The 26,509-nt window shown below is 38.9% G+C and overlaps 1 protein-coding gene across 1 annotated transcript in view; it reads right to left on the bottom strand.

Annotated features, from left to right (window-relative positions):
* SLC9A9 (solute carrier family 9 member A9) overlaps positions 1 to 26,509 on the bottom strand; it is a 621,198-nt gene that overhangs the window by 107,929 nt on the left and 486,760 nt on the right. Inside the window, exons 13-14 of the mRNA XM_008064167.1 lie at positions 26,373 to 26,427; positions 7,811 to 7,890 (exon numbers count right to left, since the gene is read on the bottom strand). Coding sequence (XP_008062358.1) covers positions 7,811 to 7,890; positions 26,373 to 26,427 — 135 coding nt within the window. The remainder of the gene's footprint in view (positions 1 to 7,810; positions 7,891 to 26,372; positions 26,428 to 26,509) is intronic.

Genomic DNA, 26,509 nt, shown 5'->3' with positions numbered 1-26,509 from the left:
TGGAGGCTGCAGTGGCCGGGAGTGGCCACTGCACTCCAGTCTGGGTGACAGAGTGAAACTCCAACTAAAAAAAAAAGAAATAAGATAGATAAGTGGGACCTCATCAAACTGACAAGCTTCTGCAAAGCAAAAGAAACTGTCAAGAGCGCGGAGACAGCCCACAGAATGGGAAAAAATATTTGCCAACTGTATATCTGACAAGGCCTAATATTTAAGATCTACAAGAAACTCAAATGTGCCAAAGGGAAAAAAACAGCCCCGTTAAAAAATGGGCAAAAGACATGAATAGACACTTCTCAAAAGAAGATATACGGGCAGCCAACAGACACATGAAAAAGTGCTCAACCTCACTCATTATCAGAGAAACGCAAATCAAAACCATATTGAAATGCCACCTAACCACAGTAAGAATGACCATCATTAATAAAACAAACAACAGCAGATGCTGGTGAGGCTGCAGAGAAAAAGGAATGCTTCTACACTGCTGGTGGGAATGCAAACTAGTGAATCTCTTTGGAAGACAGTGTGGAGATTTCTGAAAGAGCTAGAAATTGATTCCATATGACCCAGCAATTCCCCTATTGGGTATATACCTGGAGGAACTCAAATCATTATACAGAAAAGATACTTGCACATGTATGTTTGTTGCAGCTCTATTCACAATAGTAAAAACATGGAACCAACCATGCTGCCCATCGAAGTTGGGCTGGATTAAAAAAAAAATGTGGTACATATACATGATGGAATATTATACAGCCATAAAGAAGGACAAACATATGGACTTCACAGCAACTTGAATAGATTTAGAATCAATCATACTTTGTTTCTGTGATCTATTATAGAAACAAAGAACAGAGTACCATATGTTCTCATTCATAAGTGGACCTTGAAAAATTATCATAATACTAAAAGAAAGGGATTGGCAGTTGTGGGAAACTGCCGGGGGGAGGAGGTGGGATTGGCAGTTGAAGGAAACTGCTAGGGGAGGGAGGGGCACACCTCATTAACAAGGGTACCTGCATAATCAACATTTATACACCTAACCCTGAGTTGTACCCCACATCTTTAAAATAAAAAGATAAAATAAATAAAAAAGTTGATTGCTTATGTTTATTTTCAAATGTTCTGACATTTTGATGCTTTCTGAGGCTACTGTGGAGTTACCTGATTACATTTTTGCAAGTGAGAGTTAGAAATGATTTTTAATGTATGGCTCTCCTAAAAAGTCCTTCCCCTCTCCCCTCCATGAAATTCTGGTGATGTGAGTGTCTCTTTTGACTCGCTAGGGACCACCTATGATTTCAAAGGACTTTGGGGGTCATAAATTATTCCAATGAGGCAAAAAAGCAAGACTTCATGAGGGCCAACCATGCCTACCTCATTTGCTGCTGGACCCTCAGTACCAAGTATACCAGCTGGCACAAAGAAGGCACTCAATTAAGTATCCATTGAACAAAGAATTACTTACATCCTCTGCTACCTTTCCTGCTTGTTACTGAAAGTAAAATATATCTCACTCCCAGAGTGATGAAGGCTTTGATGAACCACCAAAAAAGCTATTACATTAAAACCATCGATTATATGCCAGGCACACTCACAACAGCCTCATACACATCATCATGCTACCAGAACACAGTGGATAGGTCACCTGAATGGGGTCCTTGGATTTCTCAGGTGGCCACAGCCTGCTCTTCTGTTGATTATGAATACTGGCTCCAAGTCCATCAGTAACCTTGTACGTGCCTTTTCCCTCTTTTGGACTCAGGTGCTTCATTTATAAAACTGGGATCACAGAACTAACATTCCTTGTTCCTCTGGGAGTTTTTTGTGAAGTAAACTTGAGTCATTCACAAGGCCATGGTACTATCCCAATAAATAATTCATGGATGCTTCAGCTAGTCAGAATAGGGGGAAAATTGCAGTGCAGGGATCATCATTTAAAATGGAAATTACTGCTCACAATATTCATACCTATGATTTAAAATAAGCATGACTGTGGGATATAATGAATTCTGTCAAGATTCAGGAGGCAGAGTTTTTTTGGTTAAGACTAAAATGTCATTAAATTTAAATCCATTAAATACGTGGTTCTAAGTATTTAATGCCCCTGATATTCATGTTTACATTACCTGGAGTGGAGTCCCAAGCTATTACACCTCAGTACAGGAGGGGGTCTGGTACCTGCCACTTTCCTTGCCAAACTCTTCAAAGTGGAAAATGCCAGAGAGGCAGTATCTGCACGTCCTGCCGTGGGCCTTTCATTTTGTTGGCAATACCTCAGGGCACTCTTCATTCCAAGCCAGTGATGGGAAGGAAGTCTCCATTGATCTGGCCTTATGTAATGCGGCTACTGTGTCAACTTGCCAATCTATTGTTCTTTGCATCTTCTTCACACTAGCGTAAAATGTTGGCAGCCACATAAGTCCTCATTTTCGGTTGCTATCGGCATACAGGAAGTGCTAAAACTGATTTTAGGCTGCCCTTTTTCTTTTGGAAAAGGTCATTCTTATCCTGTGTCATTCACCTTTGTAGGACTAATATATACACATGCTTAAGAAGAGCAATGACAAATGATAGAATGAAAGGAGGCCCCAGACAGGAGATAGCCTAGCAGGATCATTAGTCACCTATGAATAAGGCGATGTAAGATTCCCGTGCCAGCTGTAACACTCTGAGTCTAAGCAAATAATTTTATCCGATGTCTTAAAATCTGAATAAGCGGGCATCAATTTCTGCTTCTAACTTCCTCATTGTAAGATACTGCCAGTGAGGATGATAGGTGGCTTTAAAATTTTGAGTTTGTTACTAACAGAATCCACATGATTGGTGAGATAAGATATATGTATTCAAAGTCACTCAAACAGAGAATGGCTTCTAAGTCAAAGTCAGGCTTGAATGTACCAGATCAGCTGTATGCATAAAATCTAAGGAGGAATGGACCAGTCCTAGGAAGGAGGTCAGCTAAAGCAATGGGAATCCCGGTCTGCTGTGAGTGGCTGTTCCTGTCTAGCATGTGAGACACTCTGACCGGGGGCAGTGGGCAACGGGTGACTATGCAGGGTAGCCTGGATAAAAACACTAACATTATCCACTCTGCTTTGCTCTGCTTTCAGACCCACTTAGCAACTTTCAGATAATTAATTGGATTTTCCTGCTGCATCAATGTCTGCACTGAAGGTGCCCTGGAAAGAAAATATTGCTTGCTTGCTTGATCGATTCAGTCATTCCTTTAACAAATATTTATTGAGTGTCCACTCCCTGCCAGGCACTGTTCTATGCCCTGAGGACATATAAGTGAACAAAAACAGATGCAATTTCTGTCCCCAGAAAGCACATATCCTGGTTGGAGGAGACTATTAAAACAAATAAAGTATATATCGTGTCAGATGGTGTTATGGTGAAAAAAATAAAGCAGGGAAGGAGTGAGGGAGTGCTCCTGTTGGGACTGCTAATTTAGTATGGAGCCGGAAAGTTCTCACTGACAAATTGAATGAAAGACATGAAGGAGGGAGGCATGAATGTCTCAGGGAAGAGCCAGTATGAGGGCCCGGATGCAAAAATGTGTTTGGTATGTCTGAGGAAGGCCAGGGAGGCTGGAACAGAGTGAGCCAGGAGGCAAGAGTAAGACAGGAGGGACTCAGGGACCAAACTGTGACTTGAGCCTTCTCATGGCTAGGAAAGGATATTGTAATTTAGGAATTTGGTGTCTGGCTTATACCTTCTGCCTCTTTAAGCTTGGCTAGAGTGAATCCAACTCTTATGAGACTGAACCACTCTTGGGATCTTTGGCATATTTTACTTTCTGCTTCTAAAAAGTTGAGGGTCTAGCCGGGCTCGGTGGCTCAGCCTGTAATCCCGCGCCTTTGGGAGGCTGAGGTGAGTGGATTGCCTGAGCCCACTGGTTCAAGACCCGCCTTGGTAGCGAGACCTCATCTCTAGAATAAATCAAAAAAATCAGCTGGGCGTGGTAGTGCATGCCTGTAATTCCAGCTACTTGGAAGGCTGAGGCGGAAGGATCGCCGGAGCCCAGCAGTTGAGGCTGTGGTGGCCGGGAGCGGCCATTGCACTCCAGTCTGGGTGACAGAGTGAGACTCCAACTCAAAAAAATAAATAAAAAAATAAATAAAAATAAAAAGTTGAGGGTCTGATTCAGAAACCTGGGGACTGCTTCATGGTGGTGCTCTTTGTGTGACCAACAAAGACCCTTAACCTCATCCTTCCATATATTGTCAACCGATGTTTGAGATGTGAGCTCTGTGCTACATCATGTAAGAAGTCATAAATATTCGTTGCTTTAATGGTGACTTTATGAACGCATCAAGGTATGAGGGCTTACAGGTAGAGTAAGAGATACCATGGAGACGGAATTGTTAATGGTAAAGTTCACTTAAGTATACATAAGGACTTTGAAGGAGACGAATCTGGGCTTGAACCATGGAGTTGACACTTACTAGCCATGGAGCCTTCAGAAAGTTATTTAAGTTACCTGGGACTTGGTTTCCTCCACTTCAAAGAGGGTATTTTTAAGAATTAAGCAAAACAAAAGGAGTGGTTATAAAGATGAAGTGAAATAACATGTCTGATGTCAAAGCATCTGTATTCAGTGATATTATTTCTCTTTCTCATCCCTCTACTTCTCAATTTCTTACTTATACTGCATGATTCAGAATTGCTGCCCACGTTGAGTCATAATGAAACCTTAATTAATTATCAATTTTGGCACCAGAGACTTCCAACAACGTTCTCCAGCAGGGGAGCCCAGGTTCTTGCAGTGGAGGCAGAACCAATCAGTAGTCCATTTGTGTTGTGTTACCCTCTTCAGACCCTGCAGAGCTTGGAAGTGGAATGAAATCATACATGTAAAGCCCTCAACACACTTCTTGGCATTATTCATCCTCACTGAATGCTAATTTTAATGATTTTTATTCTGTAGTTTTTGGGAAAATTACATATAGGAAAGTGCATGCATGTAAAAAGTAAAACAAAACAAAGCGTGTATGACAGTGGTTTGTCTTCTTGATAGCATTGATAAATAAAGAGGGGTTTTCTATCCTTGGGTCTGAATATAGTACATAAACTAAATGTAAATTGGATGCTATGATGGTTAGTTTTATGGGTCAACCTGGCTAGACCTCCCATTTAATCATTTAAACCCTAATGTAGGTGTTACTGCTAAAGGAATTTTGTAGATGTGGCTAACATCTGCAATTAGTTGAGTAAAGGTGATTGTCTTCAATAATGTGGGTGGGCCTCTTCTAAACCGTTGAATAGCCTTTAGAAAAAAACAGAGACTTTTCTGAGGGACAAGAAATCCTGCCTAAAGACTTTAGCATTGGATCTCGTCTGAGAGCCTGCCCGACAAATTTTGGATGTGCCAGCCCCCATAATTGTATGAGCCAATTCCTTGAAATAAATGTATAAGTGCATGTAAAGTACTGTTCTGTTTCTGTTTCTTCGGCGAACTCTGACTGATACAGGTGTGTATGAAGGCTATTTATTCTTCTTTTTCTCTTGTCAATAATTCTTTTTGATGTCTCATTTGCATGATGCAATTTTGCTGAAATGAAACTTGAACATCTTCGACTGCATGAACTGCATAATCAATTTCTTTCAGCCTTGAGACAATTTTCTTTTGGTACAGGCCAGGCAATCTGATGTCAGGGTAAGAATATCATCCCTACACTGGTGGGACTGGTATGGCCTAACTTATGAGGTTCATGAGACATTACCTGGGTTTTAAGTGGACAGCAGAATGATCACAATTGCCAAGTGGATAATTTGTCTCTAAAAATCCATGTATCTAAAGAGGTCCCAAAGTTGAAACTGGTTGGCTTGCTACTCTCTAGGTATAAATTCAGAGCATAACAAAGATACAAAAACTTCGTTGCCTGAGTGAAAATATATTTGTGTGGTGATGGCAGCGCTGCAATTTCTAGAATGAATGTGCAGGAGGACAAATTACCATGAGAAGAGATATGACTGGGAGTGTAAATCTGCTTTTATTTTTGCCAGTCTGTCTATAATCATATGGAAATAAACTCCTGATGAAAAGTGAGACAAAAACTATGACATCATCTGAATTTAGTGTCACTGCTCTAAGCTAAAAATTTGGGTGGGATCCAACTTTTCATTTTCTTGTCTCCAAGTTATTTTTCCACTTCACTCCTTTTCATTGCAAAGCCTTCCTTACAAGACTGTCAGAATTTGAACACACATTTCTTTTATCTCACTTCCAATTTACTATTTTCTTGCTGCACGTCTCATCGCATGAATTCTTTAGTCAAATTTGCATAACTTTGTGCTTACCAGGTTATCTGATACTTACAAGCTACAGCAGGGGCAAATTCTGTTTGCAGAAGAGACTTCAACTAGGAGCATAAACCAGCAATAACCTAAGAACTGCTTCCCTTAGAGAGACCAGAAGACTTCAGGTAGTTAGTGAAATCTCTGAACCTCCAAGAGGTAGCGAATGGCCAGGATGGTCTGTTTGTAAGGTGGTAGGAACCACAATACCATAAAACTGAAGGTTGAGGAAGGCAGGATATCTAACCATGGGTAACAGAGCTGGGGGAAAACAAAACTCAAACCTCAAAAACTTCTACCTTCCACATCACTGTTTAATAATTCTTGGAATGCTCTACTTTTGCAAAATTGCTTTCTAGTTCTCATGTTGCTTTATTTTTGCTTGTCTCTGCAATCTTCAGTTGCCTTTTCACTTCTTTTTTACTTAATTTTCGTTTCCTGTTTTCCACAGTCATTCCTCTAATTTGCTTTCCTTTCCTTCCTATGGCAAATTTCCAGTATTTTCCTTGCCTTCTTTCCCTTTTTCCATTTTTACCTCTTTTTCTTCAACTATTCTTTGAATTTCTTTTTCCTGTTCTTAATTCTTCTTCCTCTCCCACCGATCTATTGTGGCTTTATTCATTGCTTAGATCCTTAAAATCATCTAGTAACTAACATTTTCTCACTGAAAGGAGAGGGATCTATGACTGTGAAAAACTGGCTACAAAGATCCAACACATTCAATTTGCAGTGTAGTTTTTTCCTTTCTTCCTTGGTGCTTTTGCCTGGGATTAGAGATGGACTGCTTACTGCAGCTCACAATGGCAAAGCACTTCAGGCCTGACTTCTCACCCCTACAAATCACATGACAAGGTGTATCTGAGCTACTGTGTTTACACTGATTGCTAGAATTTTTAAATTGCCTTTCACTGCAGAAAGCTTACTCAAGTCTGCCTAGAAAACAAAGCAGTGCTATTTTATGATGAACTCTGATAAAGCAGACTCATTCTCCTTGGCTCATTCATTCTTGTCCCTTGCCCCCATTCTTTCATTTTTCATAGGATGAAACAAAAGCACACAGATGGGTTCCTGGCAGAAAAGGATGCAAAAGCTTTGGGTTACTCTGGCCAAAGGCTACTGAGACTTCATGTAACACTCTCAATCAGGCAAGTCTATTTGGCCAACTCAACCAGCAGTGAGAGTTTTATAACGGGAGGAACAGTGAAATAGATCTATTCTTCAGAAGTATATGATTTTATCACCTGGCATTAGAAAATATTAGATTGTCACGAAAACACCAAATACAGTTGACTCTGAAAGATTTCACTTTCGCTCTTTATAACACTTAAGTATGGACTACCCAGCTTTTTATTTTTATGAAATCACGTTTTTTAATAAATTTTGCTGTGAAGTCACTTTACCTTTCAGTGTTTCTTGAAGAGCAGGAGTGCTTGCTTCAATTATTAAGTGTCCAAAGTAATTCTCTGCCTGCAGCAGGATCTGTGAAATCATTATTATCAAAGGATACTTGTGGTCAAAGCCATACCACATTCTGAAGAGCCGGGCACTCTCCGTTTTTGTCCTGCTCTTATCCAAGTTCTTTGCTTCCTGGAGAGAGACAATAGAAAAAGACATTGTATAAATAGTCAAACACATTTTAATGTAAAAATACATGCCAAACCAAATTAAATTTAACTACATTAAAAAAGAAAACCTTTCTAAGTATAGGCATTTTCATCTAAATGGCTGAAGCAGTTGCCAAGCAAATTAGCTCATAGATCTTGCTGTGTGGATCAGACTCTTCTAGTGTGTTTCAACATTTACTTTACTTAATAATTCCAATTTTATTAAACAGCAAAGAAACACTACTTTTTGACATCAATAAAAATGATATTTCTGTCAGATTGCTGTTGTGGGAATTTTGCAGTTTACTTCTGTCGAATTTGGATGGCATTTATTTATGGATTATCCAAAGGTCAAGGCTAAAGGGATAACAGTCTGATAATAGTTATACTAATTTTTATTCATTTTCTTTTTGATAAATCAGTACCAAAGGCTATGGTGGATTTTTGAGTATCTTTCTGCTTATGTTATAAAGAGTTTGGAAATAGCTATTACTGATATCCATTTGTAATAATTGAACGTCCTTGTCTCACTTATTTTTCTCTCCACAAAAGCCACAAAGGGAGAAAGGATGAAAAGAAATTAGGGGAAAAAGAGAAAGTATTTGATAGGTGTTTATGTGAGAGTAGGGGATAAAAATGTGAAAGATTAAAAAGGTGAAAGATTTCTGTAGACTTTAGAGACAGGTGATGATGAAATTTGCAGTGTGGTAAAAAGATATTTAGTAGCACTTTTACTTCTCTGTATTCCATTTTGTGGGTTAAGAGAATTCCAATCAGTTGTAATTATCCCCATCATTAAAAACATTATATCTTAATGTGGAGTTTGTTGCTATGTCTGGGTCCACAGTCTCCATCTCCAAATTGTATCAGGAGTTGGCAATCCAGAAACAATATGAATATTCTTCAGGGGATATGATGACCCTTGGAAGACCACAGAAATTCACTGAATGCTCCATGGCCAGCCCTTAGATGAGTCTAAGTTGAGTTGCTTCCATTTTATTTTTCTCTTTTCTAGCCAGTTCCATCAGTGGTTAATAATGAACAGCTGGACACAGGGAAATATTCCACCCTCTGAAGCATATGTACCCATAGATGCCAATTGTTCCATCTCCCACAAATTAAAACACATTTTAATAATATAACAGTATATATACATATAACATATATATGTATATAATAACACATGAAAGTAAAATATGGTTCACTTAAAAGTTACTTATCCTTTTTAAAAATAGTTGAGGCAGAGATTCACAATGAAATTAAAATCTAAACCCCTCATTGCCTTTCTCACTGGCTGTCTTAAGATCTTTCATTTATAAACCTTATACAGGTTGCCGAACAGTGTTCCCTTGGTATGCCACTGTTCATGTGTTATTGATGGAAATTTTGTGCCAGTCATTCGGGAAAGGATGGATTAGACAGTGTTAAATGGGTTTCTTAAGTGCAGAACTTCTCAGAGTTGTTAATTTGTAAATGAGCATAGTAAATCTTCAAGAGGGAAGTGCTTCTCATAGTTACTTGGCTATGGAACCCATTCTCCATTCCCAGTCCCCACAGTGGGCCACTAATGGACATGAAAGTTCTGCAGGTCTGTTTGTGGATAAGGCCGGAGTGCCACACCTTGCTGTCTAGAGTTAGTATTTACTCATATTTCCCCAAGGAAGAAAACCAGGGTGTCAGGTTCAATTTCCATCCTTCCCTGCACCTTTCTCTAACCATCTCTACTCCAGCAAAGGTGTTAGATTTGCAAAATCACTACTACACGAAGTGTTTAATTCATCATCTTGCAATCTCTGCAAGTTATTTCTGAGTCATTGTCCCAAGCATGTGGGATTTAGCTGGCAGAGCAAAACTGCTCATGTTAAACAAAACTAGTGAAAGCCCTTTCTGCCTCTTTAGGAATCTAAAGAGTTATGATGTGAAAAGCGCCTAGAATAGTGTCTGGCACATTGCGAGTGTTCAAGAAGTATAGCTGATATTGTTGTTGCTATTAATAAACATATAGCATTTTTTGTATGATTAGAACCCCGGATCAGTCAGTCTAATTTCCTCAATTCAGTTTACAAACAAGGAACTGCAGTCCAGTGAGCTTAGGTAGAAAAAGCTCTGGACCAACAGTGGGAACTTTCCTTTCTTCTTTCCCTCTCCCCTGTCATTTTCTTTAAGAATCATAATGATATATACCTGTTTGTTGTTGTTGCTGTTGTTTTTGGGTCAGTCTTGCTCTTTCACCCAGGCTGGAGTGCAGTGGCAAGATCAAGACACACTGCAGCCTCAGCTTCCTGAGCATAGGCAATCCGTCCCCCTCTGCCTCCTGAGCAGCTGGGACCTACAGGCATGTGCCACCACACCTGGATATTTTTTTCTTTTTTTGTAGAGACAAAGTCTCGCTATGTTGCCCAGGCTGGTCTCAAACCCCTGGGCTCAAGCAATTCTCCCTCCTTGGCCTCCCAAAGTACTGGAATTACAAGCATGAGCCATCATACCCGGTGATATATACATTTTTATCCACCAACAGGCCCAAATAATTTTTGGTAGCTGCTAATATCTACTGATGAGTTTTATTGAAGAAAACTGATAAAAAGGAGTGTCAGCAAATACCTATTTTTGTTTATTTTTCAGTAAGAGTGAACAGTGTCGTGGTGAGCTCTGCTGGTAGTCAGTGGCAGCCACTCTGAAAGTAGCCCAACTGAACGATGCTCCCGATAATGACATCCCCAGCTACTGAATGCTCATTAACTCCTAGGCAGCATGCTAGTCCCGTTATCCAGTCATTAATTTTTTTCAATCATTATTTTTCCAATTCTCAAGACAATCTACCAAGGTAGGTTGCATTACTGTTTTGCACACGAGAACTTCAGAAGCCCAGAGAAGGAAAAAAGGGGGCTCAAAGTCATATAACTAGCAAGTCTGGGACAGAGCTGGAATCTGAGTCTAGGGTGGCTAAACTCCAAAGAGGATTTTTTTTTCCTGCAAGTATATCACTCAGCCTTTAGACTTTTAAAGCACAAAAGCTTTCATTCTACAATAGGCTACCTAACCTCACTGGGCTGCAGTTTCTTGTAAACTGAATTGAGGAAACTGGACTGGCTGGTCTTGGGTTCTAATCACACAAAAAATACAATATTTTTATTAATGACAACAGCAATAGCAGCTACACTTCTTGAATGCTTACCATGTGCCAGACACCATTCTAAGGCTTTTCACGTAACGCTTTAGATTCCTATAACAATTTGATGAAGTATATCTATTATTGCATCTTTTTAACAGATGAGGAAACAGGCAACTGGGGCATGTAGAGATTTTCAAGCACAGTGTGGCCCCTTGGCAGCCAAGGATTCCTTTCATTCAGTAGATGGGAGCCCAGGGTGTGAGTGGGGAGCAAACAAGGGCAAAAGGGTTTTATCTCTGAACGGGGAGATGAGGCCAGTATAATGAGATACTCATGGAGACTGATAGAGCAAGAACATATACCCTCCATAGTGAGAGTGCACGGTTCTCCTTGGGTGGGTGGATTGCTAATGGCTTTGGAAGTATCTCCATAGGAACTTCAGTGTTAGGAATTTTTTTTAGACTCCCAGATACTGGTTTCAAGGTTTCCCGAGGTCTTAGAAATCCTCTCTGCCTTCATCTCTCCTTTTTATTTTATTTCCCAAGGGGGGATATATCAGAACTTCCAAGCACTCCTGAAAGAGATTATGCTCTTTTTTTGGCAAAACTTCCAGGGATCATTTTAATCAGCTGATGGGAAAAACACACATTAGGTAATACTTTAGAAAAATATGAACACGTAATCTTTTTTTTAAACAAACAAACGAACTTTATTTTAATTGGGTGACTAAAGATGTTATTCATTTCACCAGTTTGCAGAGAAATAAACTTGATTCTAATTAGAATAAAACATTTGTGGGATATGTTTTCCCAAGTGGGGGAAATACCACTGATGGCCTAGCACTGACTTTTCTACTGATCCTAGATAAAATTTTCAGAATGTGTCTAAAATATCTCTTGGCCCAGTTCTGGATCCATTCATTTATTTCTCTGAAGTTATTGATGACTTAATAACTTGGTTATGAAAGGCCATCAATAAGTGAGTAGAAATAAATGAGTTAGTCTACTGTGGGCTCTGCTTGTGCACTGGAGGCTGAAGATAAATATGCTAAGGGAAGCTGGCCTTTGCAGGCACCCTGGAACAGGGGAGGTATCCGATGAGGCAGCACAGAGAGCCAGCCCCTGGGAGGGTCCAGATGGGCAGCAGACAGCAGGTAGCATTAATCTATCTAGATTATTCAGAAGTAGCAATCAGCTCCCACCTCAAGGACAATAGATATGCATAGTCAGCAGAAGTAGAATCTGGAGCTTGGTGGTACTTTTCTTTATCATGAGCAATATTTCTTCTCTTTTGAGTTCCTTTATTCCAGAGGGGAAGTGGTATACATGTTGGAACAAGCGCAGGATTTAGAAACTGAAGACCGAGGTGTGAGTTTGTACTCCCTAGGGTTTAGTAATAGCAATACACTTACCAATTCTGAGCTTCATGCTACACAGCTCTGGATGAGAACTGGTGACTCAAGTGTGTTGAACCTCAACTTTTATTTGCCTAGATACTCTAAGAAGCAGAACGTTTGACATATGTAGAGTTTTGGGCTCTTTTATCAAACTTTCTTTCTGAAAAAATTTAAAAATGCATTTGATGGCTTTCTTTTTTCTTTTTAAACAAGGAAATAGACCAGAGAGACTGGGAATTGACTGAGACCAGTGAAAAGGGGGTAGTTTTCTTTTAAGTGATCCCCAAATACTTAACACTCCCAAGAGGAAGTAACAGGAAAATTATGATAGTACTCTTTGCTTTGTGCTTATTTGAATGCCTGAGAGAAAAAAGGCTCTGGTAAGAAATCTGTGAAAAATGGATACCAATACTGAAGTGAGAAGGGATTGTTTGTTGTATTAACTTTAATGAAAAATAACTAAGCAAATGTAAGTACATTCTTCTGTCAATATTCAAATGTGGGAACTTTGCTAAATGAACTGGATGAACTCTGCTTAGGGATAATCACATGGCATTGCTCCTCATATCAGGCGGATTCAATGGATTAAGTGAGAGAGGGAGAGAATTTTCTATTTCTCATGAGTTCATATTCAATATTAAATGTCAGTAGAAGTTGCACAGAGTGATAACAGAGACAAATAATTATCATAACAAATCTGAAGCACTCTTTAGAAATCTCAAAGCACTTTTTTAGGTAGTACCTGTGAATACAATTTGTCAGCAGTACTTTTGCCCTACCATCTTCCCCCAACTTGGAATACAGTATTTACGTAATAATTTCAATAATTTCAAATGCATTGCCAGGATTTTCTAATTATCAAGGAGAGGATCAGATTCCATGCCTCTAAAGAGAGATTTCTGGGTTCTGAAGAGACAGCATAGTATATAATTGAGGAGCAAATCGAATTTTTGATCAAATTCACATTTTAAATGGTAAATCACTAGCCACGACATAGAAAGCACTTTATGTGAATATTCTCCCCTTCTCAATGCTCAGAAAAACTAATAAACATTTCCAAAAAGGTATACATGCCTACGAAGAGAAAAACTGAAATAGACAACTAGCTAAGAATGGGAAAACCTGTCAAGATTTACCCATTCAAGGTGACACAAAGACATCATAGATAAACCACCCGGTGGGCTAAGCTCATGTTTTAGTTACAAAAAGAAAGGGACTCGTTCAGGAAATTTTGCCTGTATAGTAGATCCAAGATAATCCAAGAAAAGATACATTGTTTGGTTCAGGAGAATGTAATATGACATTATGGTGGTCTTAAAATGTATATCTGGGCCTGGCTTGGTGGCTCAGCCTGTAATCCTAGCACTTTGAGAGGCCAAGGCGAGTGGGTTGCCTGAGCCTGCAGGCTCGAGACCAGTCTGGGAAATTTGGCAAGACCTCATCTCTACAATAAATCAAAAAATTAGCCAGGTGTGGTGTGCATGCCTGTAGTTCCGGCTACTTGGGAGGCTGAGGCAGAAGGATCACTGGAGCCCAGCAAGTTGATGCTGGGGTGGCCGTGAGTGTGCCACTGCACTCCAGCCTGGGTGATGGAGTGAGACTCCAACTCAAAAATAAATAAATAATAATTTTTAAAAAGTATATCTGAATATACTTCTTCCTTTAAAAGATAGTCCCTACACAGAAGTACAGAGTAGAACTCTGGTCATAAGAGGCTAGGAAGAGTACTGGGGAGAGGAAGATAGGCAGAGGTTGGTTAATTAATGCAAAATTACAGCTAGATAGGAGGAATGCTAGTGTTCTGTAGCACTGTGGGGTGAATACAGTTAACAATACTTCATTGTATATGTTTAAGTAGCTAGAAGAGAGGATTTTAAATGTTTACAACACAAAGAAATGATAAATGTTTGAAGTGATGGATATGCTAATTACTCAGATTTGATCATTATACATTGTATACATGTATCAAAATATCACTCTGTATCCCATAAATACCTACAATCATTATGTGTCAATTAAACATTTTAGAATATGTTTAAAAGTCTCTTGAAAGGTTAAAAAAAAGATAGGGCCTAATTTCCCTCCCTCTATGGCATAGATTATACTTAGTGACTCATTTCTAATGAATAAAATATAGCAGAAGTGATGGTGTATCATATCCAAGATTAGGTCATAAAACGGCATTGTGGCTTCTTTTTTGCTGTCTCTCGTGGATCACTTGTTCTGAGAAAAGTCGGCTGCCATGCTGTGAGGACACTCAAGCAGCTCTATGGAGACATCCATGTGAAAAAGAGCTGAGTCTGCCTATCAACAGCCAGCAAGGAACTGAGGCCCCTGCCAACGTGGAAGTGGATCCTCCAAGCCTCGCCAAGCCTGCAGAGGACGGTAATGTTAGCTGACACCTTGACTGTAACCCCATGAGAGACTTTGAGTCAGAACCATTTAACCAAGTTGCTTTTAAATTCCTGATCCATAGAAACTTTGAGATAATAAATGTTTGTTGTTTTAAGCCACAAAGTTTTGGGATAATTTTTCATATAGCAACAGAAAATTAATACAATTATATACTGGAATCATGAATTCTAGATAGGAGAGGCATAGAGATAGGATTTGGAACAAGGTAATAAAATGATGAGGCCTACATAGCTCTTTACAGTTTACAAAGTATTTTCACAGAGGTAGCATATTTGTGGCATAGAAGATACATGCTTCCTCTTAAAAGCCTAACAAATACATCCTGTGTCAAATACACCCATGTTACAGACTGAAGATTGAATACAAAAACAAAAAATAATGGACCAACTTATAGACAGGAGGAAGTTCACATCATCCCACTGTACATGCTTTATAGTATTCTTAACTAATGTCTGATTTATTTTATAATTTAGTCAGTGTGATAACTCTTATACACACACACACACACACACACACACACACACACACACACACAGTACCTTAGAACAAAAAGATCCTAGCTCATGCTATCCCCTAATAGTGCAACCCAGAACCACAACCACCACAGTAAAGAGTCTCATGTTTAAACTTGTGATTGGGATTACACATAGTATCTAGTATGTGTCTAAAAACAAAACTAAACAAAACAATGCATCTCCCTGAAAAGGAAAACCACTTCAAAATCACTTACAAAATATGTAATGGCTGGTTATGACAGAAAACTGGTATCATAAACAGAAGATACAGGATCCAGGCATTGGAACAATAGGCAGCAAAGGACTGTGATCCTTGAAGGAAGGGAATAAATGAGGCGAGCCTTCTATTCTCCTTGACTTTCTGCCTGGAGGCATTTTCCAATCAAAGTACAAGGAGGCAGAGTCCAAGAAGAGAACTGAGTCACAGAACTGGAGATGGGAGTTTGGGTATTGCTAACGTGATTGACATTTTTTAAGTCAGTGTTCTAGGGAGGAAGGAACTAGGCAGGGAGGACACCCAGAAACCTATGGAGATGTTTTTCAGAGAGTCTTGTGAGGAGCAGCTGTTGTGAAGTTGAGAAATAAATGTGGAGATTAAGATCAACCGTAATAGAAAATATTTGTAGTTTGACCCAGCCAAAGTCAAAAGTCAGATATTCAGTTGAGACCTCAGAAAAAGCATGCTTTATGAGTAATGATAATTTTCTAGAATAATAAACTTGCCTTAAAACTAAGGACAATATGAAAATATATCCATCAAAGCAAGCATTAAACCAAGGCCAATAAGATTTTAATTGCCTGATTGGATACAATACAACACCCTTTATAGAATAATATTCAAAGTAATATTCATAATATCCACCATATCAGAAGAACTGCTAGACACTGGAAGAAGGAGTAAAGCATGAGCTACAGCCAAAAGAAAAGGTAATCTATTGAAACAGACCTTAAGATGACCCAGGTGCTGGAATAATCAAGCAAAGGCTTTAAAACAGCTATTAAATATATGATAGAGAATGTAAAGGAAAAAAAAGAGGCAATAAATACACAAATGAAGATCACAGAAGAAGATACAAATACTAAAAAAAAGAACAAAATGGAAATTCTAGAACCCAAAAGTACAATGTTTGGAATAAAAAATTCACTAGATTGATTTAAGGGCAGACTGGTTACTACAGAAGAAAGTGGCAGTGAACTTGAAAAAATATCAATAAAGATGATCAAATTTGTAAAAGAGAAACAAGATTAAAAGAATAGAATAGTGCCTAAGTGATATGAGAAAATATAAAGTAGCCTAATATATATAAGATTGGAGGGCTAGAAAGAGAGCAGGGGAAACTTGGAGAATAAAATTGTTTGAAAAAAATCACTGTTGAATATTTCCCAAATTTGATGGAAAATATCAGCTCAGAGATCCAAGAAACTCAGTGAATCCAAATTAGAATACATTCAAAGAAAAACAAACTAAACATGTAAGAGTCAAACTTCTAAAAACCAGAGATAAAAAGAAAAAAGTTTAAAGTAACCAGGGAAAGACAGGGCATATTATGTTCAGAGAAAAAAAAATCTACTGACTTTTCATCAGAAAAAATGGAAGCCAGAACACAACAGAATGCAATTTTCAGTGTTGAAAGAAGACAACTATCAAACTAGAATTCTATAGCCAGTGAAAAGCTTTGAAATACTTGAAGCAATATCTGACAGAACTAAGGCGAGAAATAGGAAAATTCCTAATTATAGATGAAGATTTTATCAGTAACTGCTAAAATAAGTAGACTCCCCCCCAAAAACCCCCCACAAAAATCAGCTTGACATAATTGACATTTACCAAACTATACCAATTGGATTCTGTGGTTATTTGGTATAGAATTGACAGTTGCAAGAATACACTGTTTTTTTCCAAGTACACATAAAATGTTCACCGAGATAGACCAATTGGAATCATAAAATAAATATGAATACATTTCAAAAGTCTGAAATTTTACAGATTACTTTAAGGTTCAAACTCCTTACTTTGACCCAAATTAACTGCATTAAGTTCCCATTTTTAAAAAATCCTTGTATCCATAGCTTTCTCCATGTAATTATGCAGTTCTTTTGACAAAGAGGAGTTATTTATTTCAACACCTATTTTCTAGGATGACCTTGTAACTTTCTCTGTTCAGAATGTAGCAGCAGTGCCAATGTACCAAAACAGAGGCTGGGTCTCCAGAAACCTTGCCTGCTTTTGCTTACATATTTGCCTCTGTCATTGCCAAGAGAAAGACATTCTCAGAGTGGCCCACTTGTCCTTGGATGAGATGAGAGTCATGTGGAGCTCAACTTAATTACCAGAGTCAAACCAGTTAAGGCTATCCTAGATCAGCCAACCACCATCCAACCCCAGACGTGTGAGCACACTAGGTTAAGACTAGCAGTTATCTAACCAACCTATAGCTCACCATAGATATATGAATAAGTCCCCTCTAGAGAAGCTCATCCTACAGGCTTGTGGGATAAATGTCTATTGTTTCATGCCTCAGATTTTGTGTTTGTGTGTTATGCAGAATTAATGTGGCAATAGATAACGAATACAATCTGACTCCTGCCTATATCCGTGACTGATGCATTGTCTATATTGTTCTTCAAAACAGGCTAGACATGTTCCTGCCTCAGGGCCTTTGTCTTGTCTAGAATGTTCTTACCTAGAATGATATAGGTAAAGGAAAGTAGCCCATATTGAGATAAAGTAGAGGGTGAGGAATATGCTCTAGTCTTTTGAAATGAGAATATGCCTGATATACTTAATAGAATTGAGAAGATAGGCTGGTCAGGAGTAACAGGGAAAGTGAATATGCAAATGCTTACTGGGAGGAAAGAAGACCACGTTTATAAACCGAATGCCCATGGAAGGTGTGGTACAAGAGGATGATAAGGATGAAACAACTTTGGCCTTGAGTCCTGGTTCAGCCCATCACTGGTTTGTTGTCTTGGGAATGTTACTTTAATTCTCTGAAATCTAACTTCATCATTTGTAAAATGGGTTATAATAGGTATCTTGATTGGTCAAGGTAAAGATTAAATGTGATTATATATATATATATATATATAATTTTACATATATATAATTATGAGCAAAACACGCTTATTAAATTGTAGCTTCCACCTTCTTTTACCTCCTCTTTATTATCATTCCTACTTTCTAAGACATGTAACCGTAAAATCTTCTGGTAAGATAAATACAGGCAATTTAGTCCTATGCAGTAAAAAGTTATTGGGGGAGAGGATATATTTTTGGGATGTATAAGTAGTAAGTCTATATAACCAAACTAAATTAAATGTTGGCCAAGGAAAAAAATAAGATTTTTGCTCTGAAATGTTCATTTTATTTTTCTCAGAATACAGTTGGTTACAATGACATTGTAAAGATGTTACTAAGAAAACCCTTCTCTGGGTCAATTTTTGAGTCTATTATTCTATTTCTGAAATATCTGTAGGGGCATAGCATGAAACCTACATTCTATGAGACCAACTTTTAATGTATAAAAGCAACAAATGAAGCAAGTATGGCAAAACATTGATAATTGTTAAATTTGGGGAATGGGTATGTAGGATTCATTATTCTGTTCTCTACATGTTTATTAGGGATATTTGGAAATAGTCACACAAAAAAATTAAATTTTATTTCATGACCCAGATGACCTCATTACCTACAAATTAATCTCTTCCCCTCTTGTATCTACTTATATTCCCAACCCTTGCAACTGTGAATGGCCCCGAGTAAGAAATATCAATTGTGCAGAAGAACCCATACTATTATTTTTCACCAATGGTCTCTTCCAGGTTAAGAGTATTTCAGGTTATGGTTTTCTGGGAGTTGACAAACAAGTCTTGGTTCACCTGACTCACACCTTTCATATTTTTACAGTGTGTTGTGTCCCTTCTTAATTCTAGACTTTCTAGGGAGATATCCTAATACTCTTACTCCCCATTGCTCTGGCAGCAGGTCCCTCTGCTTGGTGATTGGAGCTGCCCTTCTCCAGACCTTTTCCAGCTCTGCTCTGATGTTCTTGAGCTGCAGTGACTAGAACTGATCCATCCAGGTTACAAGCATAAAGGACAACCAAGAACAGAATTTCAATGAAGGGACTTTCAGTGCAAAAGAAAATTGGGAGTTAATATTAAGAGAAATCATAGAGAAACAAGCATAGTGTTAAAAAATAAAACCACGTGAGAAAAGATGAAAATTACTCATTGTAACAGCTGGCAGGGTGGAGTTGGGAGAAAAAAAAACGTTTCAAGAGGGTTAATTCTATTACTTCCAAGCTCCAAACCACCAAAGATGCCCCTTACGTTAGAATAAAATCAAACCTATTCCCGTGGTCAATGGTCTGGTCCCTGTCCATTTCTCCTACCTCCTCTCTACTCCGCTGCCATCTGCTTACTTGGTTCCAGTCATGTCGGCCTTCCCACTGCTCTTGGAGCATACCATAACCCATTGCGACTCCAGAGACTTCATCCTTGCTGTGCTTCTGCCAGGATGCCAGGATAGCCCCTACCCTCCAGATCTTACATGGCTTGTTTTTGCACATCCTTTAGCCTCTGATCAAATGCCACTTCCTCAGAGAGGCCCACCCTGGCCAACCAAAATCCTCCTCCACTGTTCTCCATCCTCCTACATGCTTCACTGTGATTGCACTCTGAACTTATGGTATGTAGTTTTCCTTTGTCTTATCAGTGTCCCCGTTAGAGTACAAGCTCTGGAAGAGAGGAGACTTTGAATTGGTAACTGGTGAGTCCTTCTCATATCTAGGTTAGTACCTGATAGGAGTTGGTGCCAATAATTACTTGTATGAATTAACGAATGAGTGCATGCATGCAACCAGTTAAGAGTGAAAGTTCTGGAACCAAATTGTCTGAGTTCAAATTCCATGTCTGGCTCCTATGTACTCTTGGGCAAGCTATTTAATTTCTCTGTATACAATTTATTTATTTATTTATTTATTTATTTATTTATTTATTTATTTATTTATTTATAAAATGAAGATAAAAATAGTACTCACTCAAGGTTATCTTGGAAATTATGAGATAACACATATAAGGTGCTTAGAACAGTGTTAAGAACAACACTTAGTGCCCAGCAGATATGGGGATGATTGTGATAAAAAGGAAAAAGGGAAAAAGAGAAGCAATACTGGCAGCCTTTCTTGAGCAGCAGGAATTTTCTATTAAAAGATTGAAGGCAAGTGTGGTGCTCCAGCAATTCTCACCTACTCTGCAAAGATGTGTTTCCAAGGACAAGGAATCAATTACAAGGAAAACTTCCTGTCGTGTGGAAAGGCATCTGAGGGTTTTATTTTCAAGTTTCAGAGACATAAAATTCACAACTGCAATACCTTTTATTTCTCAAAGTAGCACGTTTGTATGGAGTATGTATTTAAAGTTTAATACTTGCATATGGAACATGATCTCAAAAGCTTCTGTGCCTGGTACAAGTGAGAATGTAATGTCGTTCTTATTCTAAAGGTGTTATATGCAACAAAGAAAGAGCTTGACATTACTAGGTAGTCACAACTGCAAGTTCACTTTCCCAAAGGTTATTTTACTCTTCACAACAGAGATTGAGGAAATTATGTTTAAAATATGCACATATAATTATATATGTTGATTCTTGATTTTAAGAGTATAATTACAAAACACTGCTCAAGGAAATAAAGAACACACAAACAAATGGAAAAATATTCCATGCTCATGGACTGGAAGAATCAACATTGTTAAGATGTCCATCCTACCAAAGGCAATCTACAGATTCAATGCAATACCCATTAAATTACCAGCAGCATTCTTCTCAGACCTGGAAGTGACAATACAGAAATTCACATGGAAACAAAAATGACCATGAGTAGCCAAAACAATCCTCAGCAAAAGAAACAAAAGCAAGAGGTATCACACTTCCAGACTTTAAACTTTATTATAAGACTACAATCATCAAAACTGCCTGGTATTGGTATAAGTACAGGCATATAGACCAATAGAACAGGACAGAGATTCTGGAAGCAAAACCTCAATTTCTCAACCACTCATCTTTGACAAATCCTCCACCAACAACCACTGAAGAGAAGGGATCCATTTCAGTAAATGGTGCTGGGAAAACTGGCTGACTACATGTAGAAGAATGCAACAGGACCTCTACCCATCACCATACACAAAAATCAACTCTAAATGGATCAAAGACCTAAACGTAAAACCTCAAACTATAAGAGTCTTAGGAAACGCAGGAGACACACTTACAGACATTGGAATAGGCAACCAATTCCTGATAAAAAACCCAAAAGCTCATTCCATAAGAGATAAGATAGACAAGTGGGACCTCATCAAACTGAAAAGCCTCTGCAAAGCAAAAGAAACCATCAAGAAGCCGCGCTCGGAGGCTCAGCCTATAATCCTGGGCTTTGGGAGGCTGAAGTGAATGGATTGCCTGAGCCCGCGGATTCGAGACCCGCCTGGACAACTTGGTGAGACCTCATCTCTACAATAAATCAAAAAGTAGCCAGGTGTGGTAGTGCGTGCTTGTAGTTCCAGCTACTTGGAAGGCTGAGGTGGAAGGATCGCTGGAGCCTAGCAGGTGGAGGCTGCGATGGCCGGGAGCGGCCACTGCACTCCAGTCTGGGTGACAGAGTGAGACTCCGACTCAAAAAAAAAACACAAAAAAACAACCCATCAAGAGAGTGGGGAGACAGCCCACAGACTGTTGGGAAAAAATATTTGCCAGCTGTATATCTGACAAAAACCTAACATCCAGGATCTACAAGGAACTCAAACGTGCTGAAAGGAAAAGAAAACAAACTACCCTATTAAAAAGTGGGTAAAAGATATGAATAGACACTTCTCAGAAGAAGACATACAAGCAGCCAACAGATACATGAAAAAATGGTCAGCCTCACTAATCATCAAAGAAATGCAAACCAAAACCACACTGAGATACCATCTAACACCAGTCAGGATGGCCATCATTAATAACTCAAAAAAACCCAACAGATGCTGGAGAAGATGTATAGAAAAAGAAATGCTTTACACTGTTGTTGGGAGTGTACCACCTCTGTGCAAAACAGTGTAGCAACTTCTAAAAGATCTAGAAATGGACCTTCCATATGATCCAGCAATCTCCCTTCTAATAATATACCCACAGGAACTCAATTTATTCTACAAAAAAGATACCTGGGCACGTATGTTTATTGCACCACTAATCACAACAGCAAAAACATGGAACCAACCATGCTACCCATCAAAAGTGGCCTTGATTAAAAAAAAATGTGGTACATATACACGATGGAATATTACGCAGCTATAAAGAAGGACAAAATTATGGACTTTGCAGCAACTTGGATGGAATTAGGGTCTATCATACTCAGTGCTCTATCATAGAAACAAAGAACTGAGTACCACATGTTTTCACTCCTAAGTGGACCCTGAACATTTATCATAGTACTGCAAGAAAGGGATTGGCTGCAGTGGGGCACTGCCAGGGGAAGGAGGGAGGGAGGCACATAACATCATAAGGGTACCTGATGCTAAACCAGGTGAAGTGAGGACCAATGGGAGGCCCAAACTTTATCTGTATGTCTTCCATTTATGTACCTAATCCTGAATTGTACCCTACATCTTTAAAATAAAATGCACATATAAATATATATGCTGATTCTTGATTTTGAGAATGTCAGATGAGTAATGGCCATAACTAGCTGCAAATGTGTTAGCTCTTGGTAAGTAAGGATATGGTCTCTTGTTTCTTTGTTAAGGTGGACCAGTGCAAAGATGATCCTATTTGTTTAGGCAGATTCAGTTTAATAAATGTATGTGAAAACGTACAATCCTCCTAAAAACAGGGTTCTGCTTTGTGGTCCAACAAATGCTGACAATAAGTAAGGTGTTGCCAGACAAGATGAGGCAGAGAGGTTCTTGACAGATGATTTTGAAATTCCCAAAAATCTGCCCAGGTCGAATGGCAGCTGCGTGGACTCTGTGGCTCATTTCTTCTCGGCAGACCCACTATTTCCTGTACTTGACACTGAAGACAAGAATTACCCCCAACGTATGGAGAAAACTTCTTTCTGACATATAACTTCTTTGGTAGTCAAACATGATCATGACTAACACAGGACACTTCTTATAAATAAAATTATTTTTAGGCAGCAGCAGTTCAGTAGAAACCGTGCAAATTATAATGCTAGTTACTTAACATTTAGATAGCTCTTTATGTGTCCTCCACAGGAGGCCCAAGTGAGAAATTTCTTTTAAAACATACTGACCTGTGAAGTTTTGTACTTCAGAGGAGAGGATATGATTTTTCTCTCTAATGATATGAATTTAGTATATTACTATTTATTATTTCCTTCGTCTGCCCTTTGGCTACCAGAAAGCTTACTTGTGGTTTTACTATAGCAAGTATGTAGGCCCTTATGATCTATTTAATTATGATTCTTTTTAACCCTCTGGTTTTGACAATCTGCTCTAATTAATAATTGTTATTGAATTTCAGAATTCTTTAAAAATTGTTTTACTGTTTTATATAGTGGTTTGAGCTGCCTCAAATCTTTCATAAAATGAAACGGGTTTAGCTTAATTAAGTTGGGTGGTTTTCATAAACATGATTTCCCTTGCTTGTCATAACAGCCTGGAGAGGGAGACATGATTATCACTTACACTTTATAGATAAACAGACTCAAAGATGTATAACACTTGCCCAAGATCCAAATATCACACAGTTTTCACTGTTCATGTTATGCTATTCTATTTCTCTAATAAAAATTCCTTTTATTGCTAATAGCTTCATAAAAGAATTATTACTGAATTAACAATGGTGAACTTTGTTTTAAAGTGTCACATGAATGAGATAAAATAAAATACATTTAAATTGTAAAAGGAAGAAGTTAGGCTAGTAGAAAATTTTACCAAGAACTATATGGGCTTATAGGCTATTAGGCAGTTAGAGGAAGATAAAGCATTTTCTTTGATGAATTTTATTATTCTGTCTTTTCTTCTTTTAAAAAGAAAGGTATACACGAAGGATAACATTTAGATAAAAGTTTTGCTTAAAGGTATGAGAACGGATTATTTGACCTATACAAGATGAAATGCTTTTTAAAAATCAGCCACCACCATACGTGAATGACTACTCATTATAGCCCACCAGTGTAAAGAGATAGACTTTGATCTTCTTTCTAAGGTCACCTGGCTGGCCCTAATCCCAGTGCTTTGAGTACCCCTGCTGTGCTCAATCCTGCAGTTAGGTGTGTTTCCTGAGCAATGGAGTCTGTAAAAACAGTACAGCCTGGCCTTGAAACACATGTGACAAAAAACTCAAAGTGCATGAGCACCAGATCATCACCAACTTAATTTCCCAGCATTTTCTGCAGAGTACAGGCTCCTTCCTTCCTTATATCTATGTAACCTGGGAAAGCAGTGTTATGCTCAGCAACGCAAACCAGGAACATGAATGTGCCTCACTGATGACATTATAGAAACATACACACACACACACACACACACACACACACACACAATAAAACAAAGACTCTTCGTTAAGTATAAATATGCTCATAACACAATTAAGCAACATCACTTATTTATGATATTGTCCTATCATGTCTTCCCGCTTCTAATTTCAGCAAAAGGTATAAAATTTCCACATGCTTGTTTGTGTTAAGTACTGACTTTACAATGGCAAATACAAAATTGACAATGACAGATTCTGCTTTGATGTCAGGTTCAAATCTAGAATTTGGAGAATATATTTCCCTACTTGTGGGAATAGTACAGTGTTCTGAACAATTTCCCCCAAAGATTTTCAGGTTGTGAGATAATTGTCTGGACATAGTCTTCCCCACCCCCTCACATACCTGACTTCTTTCTGCCCCCTCCCTTAGGGAACAGTCTCTGGCCAAGGCTGGTCTCTGGAGAATATGCATATTCCCAGTAATGAGTCATCCAGCAGAGCTGAGAACAATGTAGGCGGCACACTTACTCACTGTAATTGTAAACACTGTATAGCAATTTGAATAATCAACTTGCTTGATTATAAAACCGCTTGCTGTCCTGTTCCGAGATATGGATTCTTTCTTCTTCTTCTTTTTTTTTTTCTGAGTTGGAGTCTCACTCTGTCGCCCAGACTGGAGTGCAGTGGCTGCTCCCGGCTACTGCAGCCTCGACCTGCTGGGCTCCGGCGATCCTTCCGCCTCAGCCTTCCAAGTAGCTGGAACTACAGGTGCGCGCTACCACACCTGGCTAATTTTTTGATTTATGGTAGAGATGAGGTCTCGCCAAGTTGCCCAGGCGGGTCTCGAACCCGCTGGCTCAGGCAATCCACTCACCTCAGCCTCCCAAAGGTGGGGGATTACAGGCTGAGCCACCTAGCCCGGCTTGGATTCTTTCTTCAATGACCTGCTGCCATCTATCCCTCCTGTAAGTTCTAGTAAGCCAATGTCTTTCCCTGCTGGACCTCTGGTGACTTCTTTGGGACAGGTAAAGTACCTTATGTGCAAGCCTTTTCAGATTTAGGGTTGCTGCATTACACAGGGCTATGCAGGTAATCAGCTAAGTCAGGAATGGGTCACCCAGACAGTTTCACTGTCATTTGTTTCGTTATTTTTTACATTCGGACCTTATTAATGGGAAGCCATGCAGGAGAGACAAGTCAATTTGCTGTGTGTGCAACATACATTGGACCTACTTTGAGTCAATTTCAGAGTTCACCTAGCTAGGAAGTCGCTGAGTAGGGATATGAACCGTGGGGTGCCCCATTCTAAGAGCTGTTCATGATCTTGCTCCTACATTGTAAAGTTCTGGCTGTCATGAGAGGCTGGAAATATATGCTAGTTGTAAGCATTCATATGCTAAAAGTTATCAACGCCCTGAATTCCTGTTTATTTTATTGTCATCTTGTTCATTTAGAATGAGCCCCCTGGCCACCTGTAGGGCAAGCATGGAATGGTCTACGGAACAGAACATCTCATATCTCTGTATTCTTTGCATTGGTTTCTCTGACTTGCCTGGTGTTGTGAGGAGGGGTCCTCCTTCAGATTTTCATCCAGGTCCACACCAACTCTGTTAAGGAAAACAGAAAATTGGTAAATGTGCTGCTGCGGAAGGCATGAGAGAGTCTTGTGCGTCTGATCACCTGACCCAA

This window comes from Carlito syrichta, unplaced genomic scaffold (genome assembly GCF_000164805.1).
Source record: "Carlito syrichta isolate Samal-C Ts95f unplaced genomic scaffold, Tarsius_syrichta-2.0.1 Scaffold100616, whole genome shotgun sequence".
Lineage (NCBI taxonomy): Eukaryota > Metazoa > Chordata > Mammalia > Primates > Tarsiidae > Carlito > Carlito syrichta.
This window is presented reverse-complemented; position numbering and strand designations above follow the sequence as displayed.